Raw genomic sequence first — 19,216 nt, 5'->3', positions numbered from 1 at the left:
TTCCCTCCAGATGCTAATACTTTCAAGCTGTTCGCCCGGAGATTCGCATGGGAAAGGTCGGACAAGCCATTTGGGACCAGTAGTTGGAGCAGCAAATGGAGCAAGGTCGGGAGTAAAAGAGGTCATTTCCATAAAAGCAGTAAAAAACTCACGGAAAGTGGTTTCTGGATCGACTTTATCTTTGGAAGGAGTCAAGCAATTAAGTCGAAAAGCAGCAATAGAAGTCGAGACATTTTGTGGACTTGGAGTTGAGAGTTTGGTCTCAAATATGGCATTTAGCCAAAGTTGAAGAAACCATAGAGGTCCAGCAAAAAGGATGTTTTTCTCGGCTCCAGAGGGCTTCTGAAGAGAAGTGATGGCTTGACTCAAAGAAAGGTAAAGTTCGCCTAATAAAACTTTACCTAAACAGACGTCGGTACCTTCGTGCAAAAGCTGAGCAAGAAGCACAAATTTCTGAGGAACTTGAAGAGACTTGGAACAAAGGAAGAAAGCAGAGAGCCAGAACAACAAGAAAGCTACATGTTCCGAGTCGGAAACATTTGCAGAGGTCTTGTCGTGGTTTCTCAGAATGAAGCTTTTGTAAGTTAGATGGTTATAGTCTAATTTGATTTCTTTCTTAACAGGCCGGTCGAATGTAAAAGAAGAACCTGTAGGTCGAAGACCGGCAATAGCAGCTACATCTAAGAGAGTAGGGGTAATCATTCCCTGAGGAGTATGAAAGGTATTGGTCGAACGCTCCCAAAAGAAGAAAGAACTGGCTAACATTGCTGGATGGTAGACAATTTTCGACCTGGATAATTGGATTATGTCAAAAATCCCTAAAGTTTTCCAGAAATCTCCTTTCACTTTCTCAACTTTGTTTAACCATTCAATGTAGGGATTCGTCTTCACTGGAGGTGAAGAACGGAAAGCTCGAGGGGGGTCACCTAAAAAGGACAGATTGTAGGAATCCCTAAAGGCCAAGATTTTCTCATCCGGTAAAGGTGAAGGAAAGAATGCAGATGCATTTCTTGGGAAAATAGTTTGGTAAGGTCCTAGATATGCATGAAACTTATCACCAATGGAGAAGGGAATAAGTACCTGGGAATTCCATATCTTAATCTTTTCTTCTTCATTGGGAGGTTCTGGAACAAAGGTCCTCCCTTCAACTTCGATGGGTTTTAAAAGAGAAACCGCAGATGGAACCTGAGAAGAGGATGTGGAAGTCATGGTGGTGGCCGGCGAACTGGAAGATGATGATGATGCAATGATGGTGATGGTGAAAGCTCGCGTAAACCGAAATGGTTCCGGTAGAGCTTTGGAATATCAAGGAGTTGCAGGGTTTGGAAATGGGTTTTTTCAGAGAGAAAAGCTAGAGGTTGAAGAAGAAGTGAAGTGGAAAAGTTTTTTCCATCTATTTATAAGTCTGGAGCTACAACAAGATGGACGGTTGAGATTGAAGCGGATGCCAAACTTTTGTTTAATAGAATTTATTTGTGATCCGTTTAAATTCTGAGTGGGGTATGGCAGTTTTCCTTGGAGAACGTGTCTGACATGATTAGACATTTATGATAGTGGAGTGTGGAAGTTACTAAAGGTTAAAAGAGACTTTTACTTGTCAGAAATGAAAAAGGGGAAAACTGACATATAGTATGTGGTCGAAATTAGGTAAGTCGAAAATATCATTTTTCTGATCGAACAAATGATATTTTGGGGGGCATCTGTTAATTGCATATAATTTCGACCTATTGTTGGACATTTCGATTGGAATTTATATTGGGTTCAACCTTCGAAGTCGAAAGTGAAGGGAATCAAGGAAATTTATCAAGTGTTCAACGACTTCGACTGTAAAGTACTGTTTTTCGAGATACGGAGAGTTCCATATGAGAAGCCGGTTTGTCTTTGAAAGATGATTCACGAGGGACACGTATAGAATAGAAAGACACGTGTAGGACGAAGCTATGTTCAGAAGACACTTGTAATAGTTGTATTAATTGACCGTTAGAAGTCAGTTACATTTTAAGTCTATAAATAGCAGGTTTGTAGAAAGAATAGGGGTGCACAATCTTTACTCGAAAACTCTCAAGTGCTTACAATCGATCACAATGATTACAAGCCAAGTTAGAGTGAAAAAGTAGGGATTCGTGTAACACTTTGCATCTTATAGTTCATTATTAGTATTCAGATTCAGAAAGTTCATTTATGTTTTTATCATTTAAGTCGAATTTATTCGTTTTGTTTCTAATTTGTTATTAAATTTCTTTAGTTTTGAGTGACTAAATTTAATTCATTTTCACCAAAGAACCCAAGAGGACTCGAATCCAGTCCCAGATTGATCTTTGGATTCTTTATTTGTGTTTACCAAAATTTGGTGTAAACAACCAGAAACTGATTTGATTGTCAGTTCCAAGAAAGGTGAGATATCTTTATATATCTCTATCCTCATGGTTTCACTCGTATAAACAATACTACGCCTTTAATATGAGAATATGTTAATACTTAATACCATAGAACTATAAGTAACATGGTCACAAGCCCAGAAATATAGAAATAATATTTTTATTTGAAAGTTTCAAGCAAGATGATGAAGCTGAACTGTCCTGCAAGTTTCATCATTGTTGGGTTTTAGGGTCTCTAACCGAAAGACCAAAACAGGGACACACAGTTCATCAAAAGAATTGGCACTTTAAGCATTCAAGACTGAAAAGGATCAAACAATTTACTATTTTGAGCCTAAGGGTCTCGGAAGCGAACCCTAATCCCGAAAATGGGTTGAGAAAACAGGGGTCATGCATGGAAAATTTTAGCTAATTTGGAATCCTCAAATTGAAAATGAAACTCCACCTCGCTCCTACCTCAGGTGCAGCTTGCAATTTGATTTTTCTTTTCATTTTAAAAAGAGAATGTGCCTAAATTATTTATCCTCAAATAAGAAACTATTGTGAACCACTTTAAAATTCTTACATATATTTTTTTAAATATCATTTTGATTTTGTCATTCATTTTTTTTTTTAAATCGATTTTGTCATTCATAATACTTGTGAAAACGACTAATGAAGGATACATTGTTGGCATTAAAAAGAGACATATAACTATAAGCAAGTGGCGCAAGTGGCTCTCATGAGCATCCAGAAGTGATTTCTCAACTGACTTAATCACTTGAGTGAGAATTCAGCCGTACAAAATATATCAAAATAAAAAATTAAGATCTCTTTGATGATCATATTACTATAGATGAATATGCATCCATATGTTACTAGAGATGAAATTACATTTGTTAACATTAATGACATGTCTCTCTTATGATAAGTTCTTCTTTTGAGTGCACAAGAAAGAGGGGTGGCATACCCGCATGTGGTTATCTCCCTCTTTCCATTTTTTTCTTGAATGAAAACTTCACTTTAATTTGTGTGAATTGATCCACATGGTTAAAATTATCTTAATTAATACTATATTTAATGATAAAATATATTTAATTACACTTTTGATCATAAATCTTAGACCATTTGAAATTTGGGTCCCCTTTATCTAACACTAGACTATTTTAGTCCACAAAATTTTATTTTGGGCCAATTGAGGCCAAATTGAGAGATGGACAAAATGAAAAGTTGAGGAGCAAAACAAAACAAAGAATGTATATTTTAGTTTGTAGTTTCTTTGTGTGAAATAAATTTTTTTTTGAACGTAACTTTGTGTGAAATAATTATTGGTTTAATTATCATTTCATGTATGAGAAAATGAAATAAAGTTCAAAACGAAATAAAGTTGAATTATTTTAATTTTAACACAAATAAATAAGAGGGTTGAAAAAATCTTATTCCACATGACAACCTATTTTGGCGCTCCCTCCATTTCCGTGACACGCACACAGTTAGAAATCTCTCTCTACATTCTCTCTCACTCTGCAATGTAGGTCGCCGGAGAATGGCACAGTGTCACCGCAACCACGCCGCATCCAAAACCACCACCCACTTCCGCCTCTGGAATTCCCTCTCCGCCTCCTCCTTCCGCCGCATCATCTTCGACGCCGTCAGTTGCGGCGGAAGCTCCCGCCACCGCCACAACGGCGACGACCTCAGCACCGCCGCATCAACAGAGAGCTCAACCTCCGCTAAGCAACAACGGTTGGAGGAAGATGAGAGACCGACGGAGAAGCTATCCGATCTCCTTAACATAGCGGAGCGCGAAACCGAGGCTGATGCGAAGAAGAAGGAAGAGACATTGTCGGAGCTGAAGCAGGTAGTGAAGGAGCTGCGCGGAGAGGATCTGACGACGCGGCAAATCGCGGCGGCGAGAGTGAGGTTTCTGGCGAAGGAAGATTCCGAAGTGAGAGGATCCCTCGCAATGCTCGGAGCAATTCAACCACTCGTTGGAATGCTTGATTTGGAAGAAGACACTCATTCTCAGATCGCTTCTCTCTATGCGTTGCTCAATCTCGGGATCGGAAACGATGCGTTAGTTTTCCTAATTTTTCGCCATTTTCTTCGTGATTTCGATTTCTGATCTCTATTTTTATAGGGTTCTTGAATGTTGAATCAACTGTGGAATTTTGATGTTGCAGAAACAAAGCAGCGATTGTCAAAGTTGGCGCTGTACACAAGATGCTGAAGCTCATTGAATCGAGGGAAGGTCCAGATTCATCGGTGTGTGAAGCCATTGTTGCGAATTTTCTTGGATTGAGTGCTTTGGATTCGAATAAACCGATAATTGGATCCTCTGGTGCAATACCTTTCCTAGTTAGAACCCTTCAAAATCTGTATGATGAAAAAAGTAGCAGTAGCAGCTCCCATGTTAAGCAAGATGCTCTCAGAGCTTTGTTCAACCTAACAATCTTTCAGGCCAACGTTTCGTTTGTTTTGGAAACTGATCTCGTCGCGTTTCTGGTGAATGCGATAGGGGATATGGAAGTGAGTGAGAGAGTGCTATCGATTCTGGGCAATTTGGTGTCGAGTCCTGAGGGTAGAAAGTGTATCAGTGCTGTGAGGGATGCAATCCCAGTTCTGGTGGATGTGTTGCACTGGGTAGATTCACCAGGGTGTCAAGAGAAGGCGTCATACATTTTGATGATCATGGCTCATAAAGCTTATGGTGACAGGCAAACCATGATTGAGGCTGGGATCGCGTCGTCGCTGCTTGAGTTGACGCTTCTGGGTACCCCACTGGCACAGAAAAGGGCTTCAAGGATATTGGGTTGTTTGAGGATAGACAAAGGGAAACAGGTTTCTGGTGCAAATGTCTCCGCACCTATTTGTGCCTCTTCGTCGTCTTTCAATGGAGGCGGTAAAGAGGAGTGTTTGGTGGAGGAGGAAGATGGGGCGACGGGGATGAGCGAGGAAAAGAAAGCGGTGAATCAATTAGTCCAGCAGAGTTTGCAGAACAACATGATGAAAATTGTGAAGAGGGCTAACTTGCGTCAAGATTTCGTTCCATCCCAGCATTTCGCTGCACTCACTTCAACCTCCACTTCAAAGAGCCTGCCATTTTGAACAATTGCTTGCAGCTGATGTAATTAGTTGAATTGAATCTCAATGCATTATAATTATACAAGTAATTGTTGCTATAAGTATATCTTTAAGGTTGTCTTGTTTTTTAGGGTGTGTGCTAAGGACAGATTCTGTTTCTTTGGCATGAGCAAAGTGCATGAAATATTTCCATCGAACACCAAAGCTCATTGTTAATAAATCGAAAATGAGACATTCCAAGTCCAGGCTACAAAGGTGGAAAAAACCATGTCATTGAGATTGAGTTGTGTGATTTATTGTGTAGTGTAGTGAGTGGCATGACATGAAAAAATTGGATTTTTTTTGGTTTGATTCCAGTCACTTTCAAACCATAACTCCATAAGTAACACTTTTTCTTTCCAGTTGGCCTGAGTATTTGCTATCTTATTTGCAATTGTAGTTAATGATGGAAAGGGTATCGGACTTTTTCATCTTCCATGTAACAGCGACTACTCAAGTTGAGAATCTTTCCCCTGTTCGTTTGCAGATTCCATGTGTGGAGTTTTCAGCAATCTCTGGCTTAGCAGAGTTAATTTGCTATGCATTTGCAATGAGGTTGTATTGTATGTTGTTAAATTGAATCATGATCGGACAAGTCCAATCAAATCACTCAGAGAGTGTTGAGTAAAGGGAGAATGACGAGCTTCCATATTACTATTATTTGTTTAATGCCCCATTACTTACTACTTAGTTTACTTAATTAGTTTTCTTTTGACAGGCCTTGGATCTAATGCTTATACTACATTTTGGATCTGTGTTGAATGGAAACATGACCTGTTCGTGGTGAATAGCATTTTCTCCGCACTACGTGACATGATGTTCGTTGTGGGTCTACAGCCATATGTAATGTTATCTACTTCTACTTCTGACTTCTGAGTGCTTTTAATTCTGTTGACTTTTTGGTTAAATATTCTGAACGTTACTATATAGTTTTGGATATTAAAATTGATTAGGTAGCCCTTTTAGTCATGGATAGGGTCAGTTTTCATTTACTCTTTTCTTATTATAGTTAATTTAGCCTAAGCCTGAGGTTCCAAACGCGTTCTTCCATAGTTCTATTATTTGAGCTACAGTGATTTCTTAGACAATTAAAAATTGGGCAATTGACAAAGCAGACAATGACGTGAAATCTAATGTCTACTACTCACTTTTGGCTACGAATTTTGGCGGATTCTAATTGCAATATGAAATTTAGGTATAACTATGTAATGAAAATGCTATGAAAATATTTCATATAAAAGTGATGTTGTTCTACACTTCTATCTTCACCTATGTCGGTCACAGTGATTAATAGTGATTGTTTAAACCTTTGAGGTCGAAAGTTCAATTCTTAAGAGACGCACTCTTGAAGATATTTTTGACATTTACCACACTCGAGTCAAGTAAAATTATCACAATAGCGTATACATATGATTAAAAAAAATACAACTATACAACTATCTCCGGTTTGGTGATTAAAATGCCAAAGTATCGTTGAAAATAAAATGTTCATACTTAGCAAAGTTAAAATTAATTGGCTTATTATTTGAAAAATATTAATTAATACTACTTGAAATTTTAATTGAACAATATATCAAAATAATTTTTATCTCTATGAATAGTTAAAATGAAATGGAGGAGGTAACATATTTTAACTAATTTTATGACATATATGTATGTATAGGTGGCTTCTAGGATGAAAGAGAGGGGTATGTCTTTCATCCATGAATGAGCCAAATTACCTGCTGCAACAAGTGATTGTGACCTGTTGAGAAAAAATGAAATAAATAAAAACAGTATTACAAATATGCCCTCTCTCTCCACACCTCCTCTCACGGTTTTCTCCCTCGACCCCAGTGTCTGATTTTATTTGTTTCACAGAGAGGATGACATTTTTGTAACATTGTATTTATTTGTTTCATTTTTTTCTCAACAGGTCACTACCACCCGTTGTTGTTGTAGCAGGTAATTTGGCTCATTCATGGATGAAAGACCTACCACTCTCTTTCATCCAAGAAGCCACCATTAGTTTTTTTTGGTAAATGACGCTTAAAGAAAACAAAACTAAGGCCCAACTGCAACGACACTTTCATGATAGTCGCCACCTTTTATAGGGTTATCTCCGTGATATAGATATTTAAGTTGAATTCAATAGAAATCTCAAAAATGTATATTAAATTCTAATTACATACTAAATTTAAACTAATTATCGCCCAATTTCTACATATCAATTTTTATTTAAATCAACTTTCCATATATTTATGTTATTTTTTTCTAATCTTAATCAAATAAATTTTCATCTATTACTCTTTTTCAAATTCAGAATTGGTAATGCACACTACTTATGCTGGTGCATATTTTGATCCGTGGCATGTTATGGGCGCACCAGTATGGGTATGGCAGAGTGCTGCTACCTTCATTGATAAGGATTAAAAAAATGCCTTTAATGCTACCTGAGGGCTGAGGCTATGCATTAGTAAAGCAACCTCGTGAAACATGATCTGCACCATGGCCATGGCCCATTTTTAATTACAGATTGTGATGACTCACATTGTACTGTGAGACATAGAAGTGAATGTCATCAAATTCTGGTGACTGATGCTATTTGAGTTGTGAACAAGTGTGTATGTAAGGTTGGCGGAGCAGATGCACTTGTATAACTCAATGTAATCATTCATAGGCAGTCGTAAAAGGTTAGAAAAGCAGGTTGAAGCTGGAAGCCAATAACCATCAATTGAACGAGAGTGAAAGCTTTGCCTCCTTGCTTTGCTGCAAATTCATTTCCGCCAACTAACCGGTGGGGAACCCGTTCACGAAAAGCACAAGAGACAAAGTTATGTCGGTCATATTTGACTTACTCAGCCACGATAATCATTTTTTTGTACATTGGAAAGATAAATTACACTCTTCAGGGATTGATCCTGAGACCTTCCCTTCCCCAACCTATATGTCTTTCAGTTCTTACCACTTGATCTATTCTTTGGGGACACAATAACCCTAAGTGTGCATATTTGGTCAATTTGACTTACTCGGCCTGGTAACCCTAAGTGTGCTTCGCTGTGCCTCCCCCAAATGCTCTAGAATATGAGACCTCATTAATTCCATAAATTTACAAAAAATGTGATAAGAAAATTTTAGGCACATCATTGACGGACATTATGAAGATATTTGTATACTCTTTATTTGATTGACCAACCACGTAAATTGGTATAAACGGCACATAACCATACTTATATTATGTCCACATTCAAATGAAAGTAATGAGCATTGGACACTCATCTTAAACATTTTATAGCTCCCTTAAACTCTTTCTTTATTGTTATCACGTCACTTATTACATCTCTAATTTGCTGTGATAGCGTTGTTCGTTCACTCAAGATTTAAACAACTAAAATACATATCATGACCCCACATTCCATCTTCTGTGTTGCAACTGTAGTTCCTAAGTCATGTGTGGCATAGGCATGTGGTCCCATTTTGTTGAATCAGAGATATTGTTGGCAAAGTTAGAGAGGTACTGGCCTGCCCCCTGAATTTAATTGTGTTGTATTTTACACAACTGCCGCACGATGCATCACTATGATCATAATGCTTTGAAGTTACAGTTTTACACAGTTGATTTTTGTTTGTTACATCCACAGTGAAAGTTCTACATGTAGCCTATCAGGCAAATTTTATAGTGAAAGCTTAAAACAAGAGTAACTGGTAAATTCTTGCTACATATCAGCTCATAGCACGTATACATAGTAGCCATTGATGGATGTAGCTAGCAACATAAAGTAGTCATAAACGGTCTACAGTATCCATTCATGAAATCGAATTCAATTCCAAGTTTCCAACCATAAAAAGTGTCTCACTTTTGAAAATATAACTTAATACATGTACTACAGTACCATTCTTTTCCAACTACTAGGTGATCTTGTAATTCCTTCATGGAAAGCCCATGTTATATACCGTCACCATGTCATTGGCTCGTTTTCACAATTAATGTTAGTATATGTAAATCAATGTCAGCTTCAGATAGATATTTTCATGCATATATGGTTAAATTAATCCTGCAATGACTGACACTGACCCATAACTTGAAATCAGCCTTCTGTGAGAGTTCAAGAAAAATATATGATACTCCCTCCGTTCTTTATTACTAGTCATTTTCACCCGTGCGTTGCACGGCGATTAAATTTATTGTGTAGATATATCTGTAGAATATCAAATAACAGAGAATAAGTTCAAACATGTATGTGAATTAATAGACCGACGTAAAAATGTTAAATAAAATTCGTTGTATGGCCTACCGATGTCAACACATGAACAATATTATAAATCTAAGATTTTACGGAATGCGTTGTAAAAACAAACAAATTAAAAAATCACAAAAATGTCAACAGCATGATCGCTTAATAGAACTTGTTGTCCATGTTCAGTGATAATGACTTCAGACTTAAAGTTGAATTTTTCTACCAATTCAATATTTGAGCAACATAACCTACAATGGAAAAAGTAGATATCATAGTAATAATTAGTAAACAATACAAAGATAAACTTGATATATCATTTGAAACTTAAAAACAAACCTTATAGCAACAGAATTATCTTTCAAGTTAGATGACCAATAAGTTGCTTGCCATTTATTTATACTGTCAACAATTAAAACAAAGACATATTAGATTTGGTATTTAAAAAAATATAAACCCAACAAAATTGTAGTAAAAAACAGCACTTATATATCAAATATTTTCAAAGACTTCTTGATAGACAACGTTGCGGATAGTGTTAGAAACTACTCCTTGGTCATCTAGGATTAGTATCTTCACACCTTTTCTAGATTTAACTCTTGATAGTGCAACATATAATTGCCCATGAGTAAAGACAGACCTTGGCAAATACAAACCAACATGAGATAAAGACTGTCCCTGACTTTTATTTATAGTCATTGCAAAACATAAAGTAACAGGGAATTGTCTGCGCTGGAATTTGAATGGAATGTCAGAATTAGATGGAGTTAAGCTCATCCTTGGAATAAAGGTTGTTTCTCCCATCGTGTTTCCGTTTAGAACAGTAGCAACAATAGTCAAAGTGTTGACTATCATTCGAGTGTCATTACACAACCCTGCAGCTTGGTCAATGTTTCGAATGAGCATGATAGGGACACCGACTTTTAGTTTAATTTGATGGTTTGGAATTTCGGAGCATTTGTAATCATTTAAGAATTTAGATGTAAACCATTACGTATTGACACCCGAATCTTCATCGAACTTGCATGGAGTATCACAACTCAAATACTCTGTTTCCTCACCAGGAATCATAGCTAACATAAAGTTGTTGATTTCCTCTACACTTTCAAGTGTTGGTGCAAGGATTGCTATTTCTTGGAAGAATGAATTTTTTTCCAAATTAAACAAAAGTTTCGGATATGAAAAATTTACTATTTCAAGTAAGGGATCCTTACACGGTTCAATAAGAAGATCTGGAGGAATCTCAATGAGTGATTCGACTTCATCAATGGTTGTAACTGTTCAGTCTCCCACTTGAAGTAACCAATCAGCAAACTCTTTTATTTCTGCTGATGAAGAAGATGAGTTAACATTTTGCAATCTCATATTAACAGTCAATTTCATTACCTTGCAATACTTCCATAGGTATGGAGAATTGATAGCAGAACCCACAATCTCCGAACGGCTTCCTTTGGAAATAACTGGGAGTATTTGTCTAAAATCGCCTCATAGTACCACAACTTTCCCTCTGAATGGAATGTCATAACTATAAGTAGATCTAGTCTTCATAATGTCATTTAGAGATCTGTCCAAAGCTTCAAAGCAATGTATGTTCAACATAGGTGCCTCATCCCAAATAATTAGGCTTGCTTTTTTCAATAATTCAGCTTTTGGGGAACCTTGACGAAGATTACAGGTTGATATCTAATTTATTGAAATAGGGATAATATTTTGAAAAAAAAAATGCTTTAATTCAAGTTTTTTATAAAATATTAAAAAAATGAAAATTTATGCCCACTGAATTTATTAAAACATTGAACTAAACACCCCATACAAAACTCATTTACTCTAATTTCCTTAATTAATTCCTTTCGTCGTGCATTTATTTGTTTCCATAAAAAAAACTAATAAAACGTTAATTATGGAATAAATTTTGTTACACTAATTGTGGCTATAACTTGTAATGGTTTAGAATCTGAACTTAATGACTTTTAAAATTGTTTCTAAATTAACATTATTAATGAAAGATTTGAAACAACAATATTATTTCCTGGTCGTATTAACTTTTCCTTAAATATTAACCTTGATTATTTCATTTTTAGTTTTTATTAAAATATACAATTAAGAGCATTTATAATTTCCTGAGTGAATATCTATTTTTAAAACACCCTCCGTTTTTTTTTTTTAAAATTTGAAACAATCAAACAGAGATCAGATTTTGACAAAAAAATGCTTTAATTCAATTTTTATATTAAATATTAAAAAAACGAAAATCTATGCTAAATAACTTTATTAAAACATAGAAATAAACACTAAATGTGTTTAACGTGATATTTTGTACCAATTTATTTTTTTTAACTTTAATACATTGATTTTCCTGATTGAAGCTATTTTTTTAAGAATTTTTCCGTTTTTATTTTAATTTGAAAAAACCAAGCAGGGATCATATTTTGAAAAAAAAAATGCTTTAATTCATTTTTTTATAAAATAATAAAAAAAACGAAGAATTATGTCATCTGAATTTATTAAAACATAGAAATAAACACTCCATACAAAACTCATTTACTCTAATATCCTTAATTAATTAGAATTCCTTAATTAATTTAATTTCCTTATTTAAGTTTCCAACACTCAATATTTTTTTTTAAATTAACCAATACACAATACACATTCATCATAATTATACATAAAATTAATTCATTAATGTAATTATTTTAGTGAGAATATGTTTGACTGAGTTTATCTTGTTCAAGATATTGATTAGTAAATTTTTGTTATTACATGTATTCAGCGTTTTCTATTGGAAAGAGGGCAACTTATTTGAAAATTAAAGATTTCATTTCTTTTGCAAGGCACATAAATAATTCCATAATTTATTCCTTATAAATAATAAAAGTCAAACCGGGTAAAGATTTACATTAGGCTTAAAAAGGTGGAGGATATTTAGGCCAAAAAAACGTGGATCATACCCCAAAAATAAGTCTCTGTATTTAATTACATATCTTCCGATACTTTTCAGAAAAATGTGATTCGTTTTCCTAATATGTCCGTTTGCGAAATTGAAGGCATACGTTGTTTTTCGTTTTGACCAATTCCCACTCTAAACAATTTTTCATTTTCTTTTCCAATTATGCCCCTTTTAATTGTTCCACCGTTGTGGGCTTTTGGTTGATTCGGCAACTCCTTTATAATGGGCTGTGCATGAATTCTATTTTGGAGAGGCTCATGGCTCCTTTATAATTTCTCTCATTTAATAGGGGACAAAGAATCAAAATTATAGGGAAATCAGTTTGTATAATTAATTTGTGAAAGTCTCTCTGTCTGTGACACTTGTCAGCTAGAGAGAGGGGTGGGAGGAAACTCAATCTTGGAATGTCATGTGTTAATTTCTTGTGGATAATGATTTTCTTTTAATAAGTATATAGATAAGGTCATTTTTGAGTGTTTTTCTTGTTCCTAAATATAAGTCCATTTACAATATCAATGAAGCATTAATTATTTTTTCCCAAAACTATCCTCATATTTAATATGAAAGAGACAATGAGATTTTGAAATAATAACTTGGAGAGAGAAATTTATAAGAAATTAAATAAGGGTAATCTAGGAAAGTGAATAAATTCTTTTACAAATTTATTGCTTGTAACTACTTTTCTTAATCTAAGAGAATTGGGTAAAATAGACTTATAAATAGGAACGGAGGGAGTAATTCATTAATTCCAATGAAAGCAGAACTTTCCTCATTTGATATAATTAGCATAAAGGACTTGAACTTGGTGAATGATTGGAAATCTTTTCATAATTGATTGTAAATAGGAATCAATTTTAAGAAGGAACTTCTGTTGTCAGCTTCTTGGTTTATAATGAATTTTAAAATAAGTTTATTTAAACTTGCTATTGGTAACTTTTCCTTTGACAATCATAGATGACATATTGAAAGCACCTTTTGTGTCCTAAAGAGGACTACAGGTTTACTATGTGAATGTTAGTTTCAGCTTTTTAGAGGTCAGAACTACATGCTAAACCAAGAATCTACTCACAATAGCTTATGTCCATACTTAACTTCTATGTCTTACCTGATTCTGTATTAACTTTTCAAACATGCACTATGAAATCTCCATGTTCTGTGTGTAACACTGCTGAAGAATTTCTACTGGGACTCCAGTAAGAAACTAATATAAGTACTTTATTTTTGAAGGATCTTTGATAAAAACTAGTAAAATATAAGAACAGTAAGCATACTGAATCTAATTTAATGCTGCCTATGGGACCATTACTTCATTAGATTCAGTAGCTGTGTAAAGCTACAGCAACAAGCCAATAATGAAACTTTACATGTGACATTGATATTGTATCACTGAATTAACTTTGAATTGACAATTCAATACTGAATTGATTATATGCCAAGATGAAAAAGAAATGAAGTTCCATTGCTGTCAATTCATCCATGTTAGTGTGTGTTTGGTTTCAAATCTGGAGAAGCCAAACGTGGATCCAGAAATCCAAAAGCAACTATTTTTTGCTTCTGTAAACGTGGATCAGGATCAAACGTGGATCCTGAATGGGTTTTCCAAACACACACTTAGTCCTATTAGAGGAAATATCAATTAGCAGTAGCACATTTTATAATAAAATAACAGATACAGGGATATAAGTATTTTCTGCCGGGGAAAGGGGCTTACAGTTACTGCATAATGTGAACCTATGACAAAAATATCACTATCATTATATCATCCTAAAAGAGCTCGTGCATTTTTTTCATTTAATAGACAATCTGCATCTAAGATCAGTACTGATCTCCCAGCCACCCAGTCCAAAATCCATGATAACCATTTGGAAAAGTATAGATTGATACTAATGATCTATTTGCTTTCAGTAACCGGAAGATAGACACCTTCAGCTGCCAACCAGACATTGTCCGCACGCTTTTCACGAACTGCACATACCTAGTAAAATACAATAAATGACAAATCATAACCCATTTTAGTTACATATAATAATATAGCAAGATCTCTACAAAAATCGACCACGTATATCATCATCACCACCACTTTTCATTGTTAATGAACTCTAAAAAATCAAGCAACAGACTTTTAAATATGTCTGATTAACTGGAAGCAGTAAGTACCCAATTTTTTCCAGGGAATATGAAAATTTATTTGCATATCTGCAATTTCATAAAATATTGATTAAAGGGAATAGAAGATTTTTTATATTCTAGGCAATCTCACCTCCTGCTGTCCCCCAGCAATCCGACTGTATTTCTTATCATGACTATGTAGATAGCCTCCGGTGTCAATATGCTGAAGCCGAATCTTCTGATCCTGCTTCCAAGTCTTTCCACTTCCTTCTATGAAAACCCTAATGAAAATGAAACCAAATATAAAGCCACTTCCAGAATATAGAGATCTAAATATCCTTCAAAAGTATTATAAAATAAATAATATCTCACTTCCAATAGTCTCCAGTGTCAGATTCAGACTCTCCTCCAAAGCAACTCACCTATTTTCAATTCAAAGTTACAGATATCCAATTGTCAGAATGGGTCTAAAAATAGGTTATATTTGAATTAAAAGATTACTTTAATTGTAAGCTCACCCAAATGCAAAGAAGCCAAACAGGACCATAAAAAAATTTCTGGGTTTTAGAAAAAAAAAACCTTTTTTATTTAAATTCTATAGTTCAAGAACTTCAGGACAACATTTTTGCTATCAGTTTATATGAGGGAAGATAAAGATACGATGGAATACATACAAGTGATGGTTAAATGTAAAAGTATTGATTTAGTTGTTGTACAAAAACCAAGCCTTATCATGGTAGTTCAACTCTAGTTTTAACTTGTAAAATCGTGCGAGTTTATGATTCTAGGTTAACCAAAATAAGTTACATCGCATGTAAATTCTCTTTTTGATAAACTCGGTGAACTCGGTAAACTTAGGTAAGCTCACGAGTTTACTTCTGAGTTCACGAGTTCAGCAAAACATGGAGAAAAATCAATTTTCTTTTACCAGAATGACGACATTTTATGACACAATATTTGCAGTACTACTTTTATTCTTCAAAAATTTCTCGATTGTGTCCCGTTTCCTCTTTTCTCTAATATTTCTTTCCCTATTGCGCTCAAGAGTGAGCTGCAGCAATATTTCTAAAATTCTCTACCAACCCTGATTTTGAATCTTTATGTTATATAAACCTTTCTTGTTTCAAATTATGAATCGATAATCACATATTGAAAGGATTATAAAAAGTTATATTTTTACTTTTGTTTGAAGATCCTGACTTATTTACTCTCATTTGAATTTTTCAGTCTTTTACCTTATGAACTTGTGTTATTTTTTTCCTACGAACTTATATTTAGTGATTTTATGTATGATTTTAACTTCTTATATGTTTGTTATTGTATGGTTTGGCTATTTGAGAATTTTTTTATTGGGGTATTTCATCATTATAGTGGTATTTGAAATATTATTTTTGCATAAGCTAGACTCTTACGCGTTTACAAGCACTCCATGAGTTTACCTGAACTCTCGCCTTGAGTTTAAACACCTTAGCCTTATCCCACTTACCCACTACTAGGCAATGTCGATAATTGATAAATCACTTGACGTCATTGAGATAAATAGCATTGACTTTTAGCACAAATGTGAACAAGAGTTGTTCACATCATCCTCAAAATGATATGAACCGAGCCTTTAAACCAGTACAAGATTACAAAATGAATGTTAGTGCTTAGTGTATAGATACATTGTCCTACGCCTTCCTACGTAACCTTCTATGACTTGAAACCCGTGTATGACCCTCTACTTCCCCTTCCACAAAATGAAAATGTGGTGGGTAGGGTGGTTGGTGAGGTGTTGGGGTCAAGTTTTCCACAATCAAGATCATGGGGTATAGATGCAATCACATCTTCTTCAAACAACCTAAGTGGGGTAAAAAACTTTTTCACATAGCGGTTAACCTAGAATTGGGTTGGGCTGGACCCATCTAGCTTGCAAGACCCCGGGAATGGAAGAACAGGAGTTACATCAAGATATTTCCATTTTGCTTCAGAAAAGGACGTTTAATTCATAAGACAAATTTGAAGAAATAAATACTAGTTGAGTGGAGATATTAACACTATGTTTGAAATAACCATTTTCACACTTTTTGAGACATCCAGATGAAGAAGGAACCCATTGCCTTCATTGAGCTAATTGAATCGGATGTTAAGAAGCCTTAGAACGTTCAAACAGGCATTAACAAACAAAGAAACCTGGAGAGATTCTTTATAGATACGGCCTTTAGAAGATGAGAATGATCAAATAACAAGGATGAGAGGTAGAATGATAGGAGATGGACGAGTTTCCTCAAAGCCTCAGATGATATGTATTTGCACACGTTATAGTGATGTCAGGACTTACAGAGCAAATAACTTTGGGAAAAACCAACCACAAATCTCAGCCAGAATTTATGGATTGAAATAAATAGACTAGAGTTCCTAATTATACAGTGATTAGTCTGCATTAACAATAAATTCAAAATAAACAAATCTTCAACGTTTTCATACATTAGATTGTGCGATTCTCCATTCATTTAAAATACCACACACTCTCAAGGAAAAGTAATGGAAATAAACAAGGAACTTAATCTCTAATAACTTGAGACAAAGTCACAAAGATGAAACAATATCCAGAGAATCGATGAAACAATATTCTGAGAAAATATCTAGTCAGTGTCACAAAAGTTGAAAACCTTAACACAGACACAGAACTGCAAAAAGAAGGTGCCACACGCAATATTGTATCAATGAGATGCCAAATGCATTTATAATTTATAAAGACTCTGCATAATTTACAATCATACATTGAATGAGGCAAATGCAACACATCGCAACATTAGTTTATTTAAGAGACCTGGAAGCATCCCATAAACTACCAACAAATTTTCTACAGAGGAGAAAAAAAACAATCACCTCGAGATTGCCTGATATTGGGGATGCATGCAAATGGCTGTGCAGCCACTTCCTGGTCCTCATATGCTGCAATCTAATGATGGTGCCACTTTTTATGGCATCACCTTGTTTAGCACCAGTTCCTGGCTCAGGCCTCACAATCTGCAAACAAATGCACAATTCTCAACTCAAAACTCAAAAAACTCAAAACAAAGACCAAATGCTAAGCATCAAAATTCGAATACATTGATCAACACATGTTATCATTTCATTGATACAAAACAGTAAACAAAAACGAAAAATTCAAAGAAGTTTGGTTACCCAGTAACTGTTGGCATCATCAACATCAGGAAAACCAGTAACAGATTGCTGTCCACTTCCAGAACCATACGGCACATCATGAGAATGCAACCGGAATTTCGTCTTCTCGTGCATAAGCTTCAAAACGGATCCATAAGTAACCTGCACCTGCAAAACGAACAAGATCATGAGATCAAGTTAGTTCGCATTGAAAATTGTAAGATCCGTAACCCTAGAAATGAGATTGAAGAAGAAGAATCGAACCGAACCTCGACGCCTTCGGAGGAAGCGGCGGAGGTAGATGCGGAGGCGGAAGCGGAGGAAGAAGGAGAGAAGGAGAATTCAGAATCGAGGGAGAGGAAGAGGAAGAGAGCGAAAGCGAAGAATCCGAGAGCCATGAGGAAGAGCAATGCGATGAACCAGTTTTGCTGCCAGATCGGAAACTCCGATTCCGAGCGGGTTCTCGATTCCCGGTAAATGATCCGGGTCGACCCGGATTGTGGTTGTTGCGGAGGAGAAGAAGAAGAAGAAGAAGGTGGTTTTCTTCGAGAGAGGCTCTGCGAGTTGGAGCCTGAGGAAGCCACGGTTCGACCCGGGTTACTATCCAGATCGGAGAAGGTTGAGATTAGAGTGCATTCACTGTGTAATGGTGGAAACTGCAGTGTAATTCAATGGTGATGATGCTAACGAGTTTACTTACTCAGCTTCTTCTTTCTGCGTTTGGAGAAGACACGTTCCTTGACATAGCTGGGACCAATTGGGAGTTGATACGTGGAAATATGGATGACGTGGAAGATTGTTAATGGCCCTCTCTAAATATTGTGGTTTTGTATCAGCCCAGTACATTTGGCCCATTTTTGGCCTTGACTTCCACAATTCTATATCCTCCTAAAAAATAGACTTGACCAAAAATGTATTTTAGGGTTAAATATCATTTTGGTCATTGTAAATGTAGCGATATTCCATTTTTGTCTCTATTCAGAAAACAAAAATTGATTTTTGCCCCTTCGTGTAGGAAAATGTTGAGATTAGACATTGTCGTAGGCTTGTCTTGAACGACCTTGCTTAGTGGCAGACTAGAGCTTATGTAACATGCTTATGTTCTATGTGGCTTTTTGTTTCATTATTTGATTTTTCATTTTTCACATTAGTGACAAACTAATTTGTAAATCAATCATCTAGTGAACTAACATGATAAGTAAATCAAATCTCCTTCTTTTTCCTCATTCTTCCTCCTTGCATTACTAGTTGAAGACGATGCCTCTTGCTCCTTCCAATGTTCTTCTCCTTTGTTCTTTTCTTTCGTTAGTCTCCTT

At 35.4% G+C, this 19,216-nt stretch overlaps 2 protein-coding genes across 4 annotated transcripts; one reads left to right on the top strand and one right to left on the bottom strand.

The window, feature by feature from the left end:
- The first annotated feature begins 3,795 nt into the window (after nucleotides 1–3,795).
- On the top strand, nucleotides 3,796–6,472 carry LOC130726446 (U-box domain-containing protein 45-like). Of its 3 annotated transcripts, XR_009014870.1 has the most exons (4): nucleotides 3,796–4,433; nucleotides 4,541–5,484; nucleotides 5,881–5,937; nucleotides 6,199–6,472. XR_009014870.1 is itself a non-coding variant. In XM_057577714.1 (3 exons), the coding sequence occupies exons 1-2, from the start codon at nucleotides 3,904–3,906 to the stop codon at nucleotides 5,463–5,465; spliced, it is 1,455 nt and encodes a 484-aa protein (XP_057433697.1). In that variant the 5' UTR covers nucleotides 3,796–3,903; the 3' UTR covers nucleotides 5,466–5,484; nucleotides 6,199–6,472. The 3 variants fall into 3 exon arrangements, 2 of the variants coding, with proteins under 2 accessions (XP_057433697.1, XP_057433691.1); XM_057577714.1 differs by lacking the exon at nucleotides 5,881–5,937; XM_057577708.1 differs by lacking the exons at nucleotides 5,881–5,937; nucleotides 6,199–6,472 and having other exon boundaries at nucleotides 4,541–5,695.
- A 7,789-nt stretch (nucleotides 6,473–14,261) lies between these two features.
- LOC130726421 (stromal cell-derived factor 2-like protein) lies at nucleotides 14,262–18,619 on the bottom strand. Its single transcript, XM_057577677.1, has 6 exons — nucleotides 18,170–18,619; nucleotides 17,922–18,068; nucleotides 17,622–17,762; nucleotides 15,123–15,172; nucleotides 14,902–15,031; nucleotides 14,262–14,616 (listed from the first exon to the last, which is right to left on the bottom strand). The coding sequence occupies exons 1-6, from the start codon at nucleotides 18,296–18,298 to the stop codon at nucleotides 14,533–14,535; spliced, it is 681 nt and encodes a 226-aa protein (XP_057433660.1). The 5' UTR covers nucleotides 18,299–18,619; the 3' UTR covers nucleotides 14,262–14,532.
- Between the last annotated feature and the right edge of the window lie 597 nt (nucleotides 18,620–19,216).

The sequence above is a fragment of the Lotus japonicus genome, chromosome 1 (assembly GCF_012489685.1).
Source record: "Lotus japonicus ecotype B-129 chromosome 1, LjGifu_v1.2".
In the NCBI taxonomy this organism is placed as follows: domain Eukaryota; kingdom Viridiplantae; phylum Streptophyta; class Magnoliopsida; order Fabales; family Fabaceae; genus Lotus; species Lotus japonicus.
Note: the sequence above shows the minus strand (reverse complement) of the source record. Positions and strands in the feature narration are given on the sequence as shown.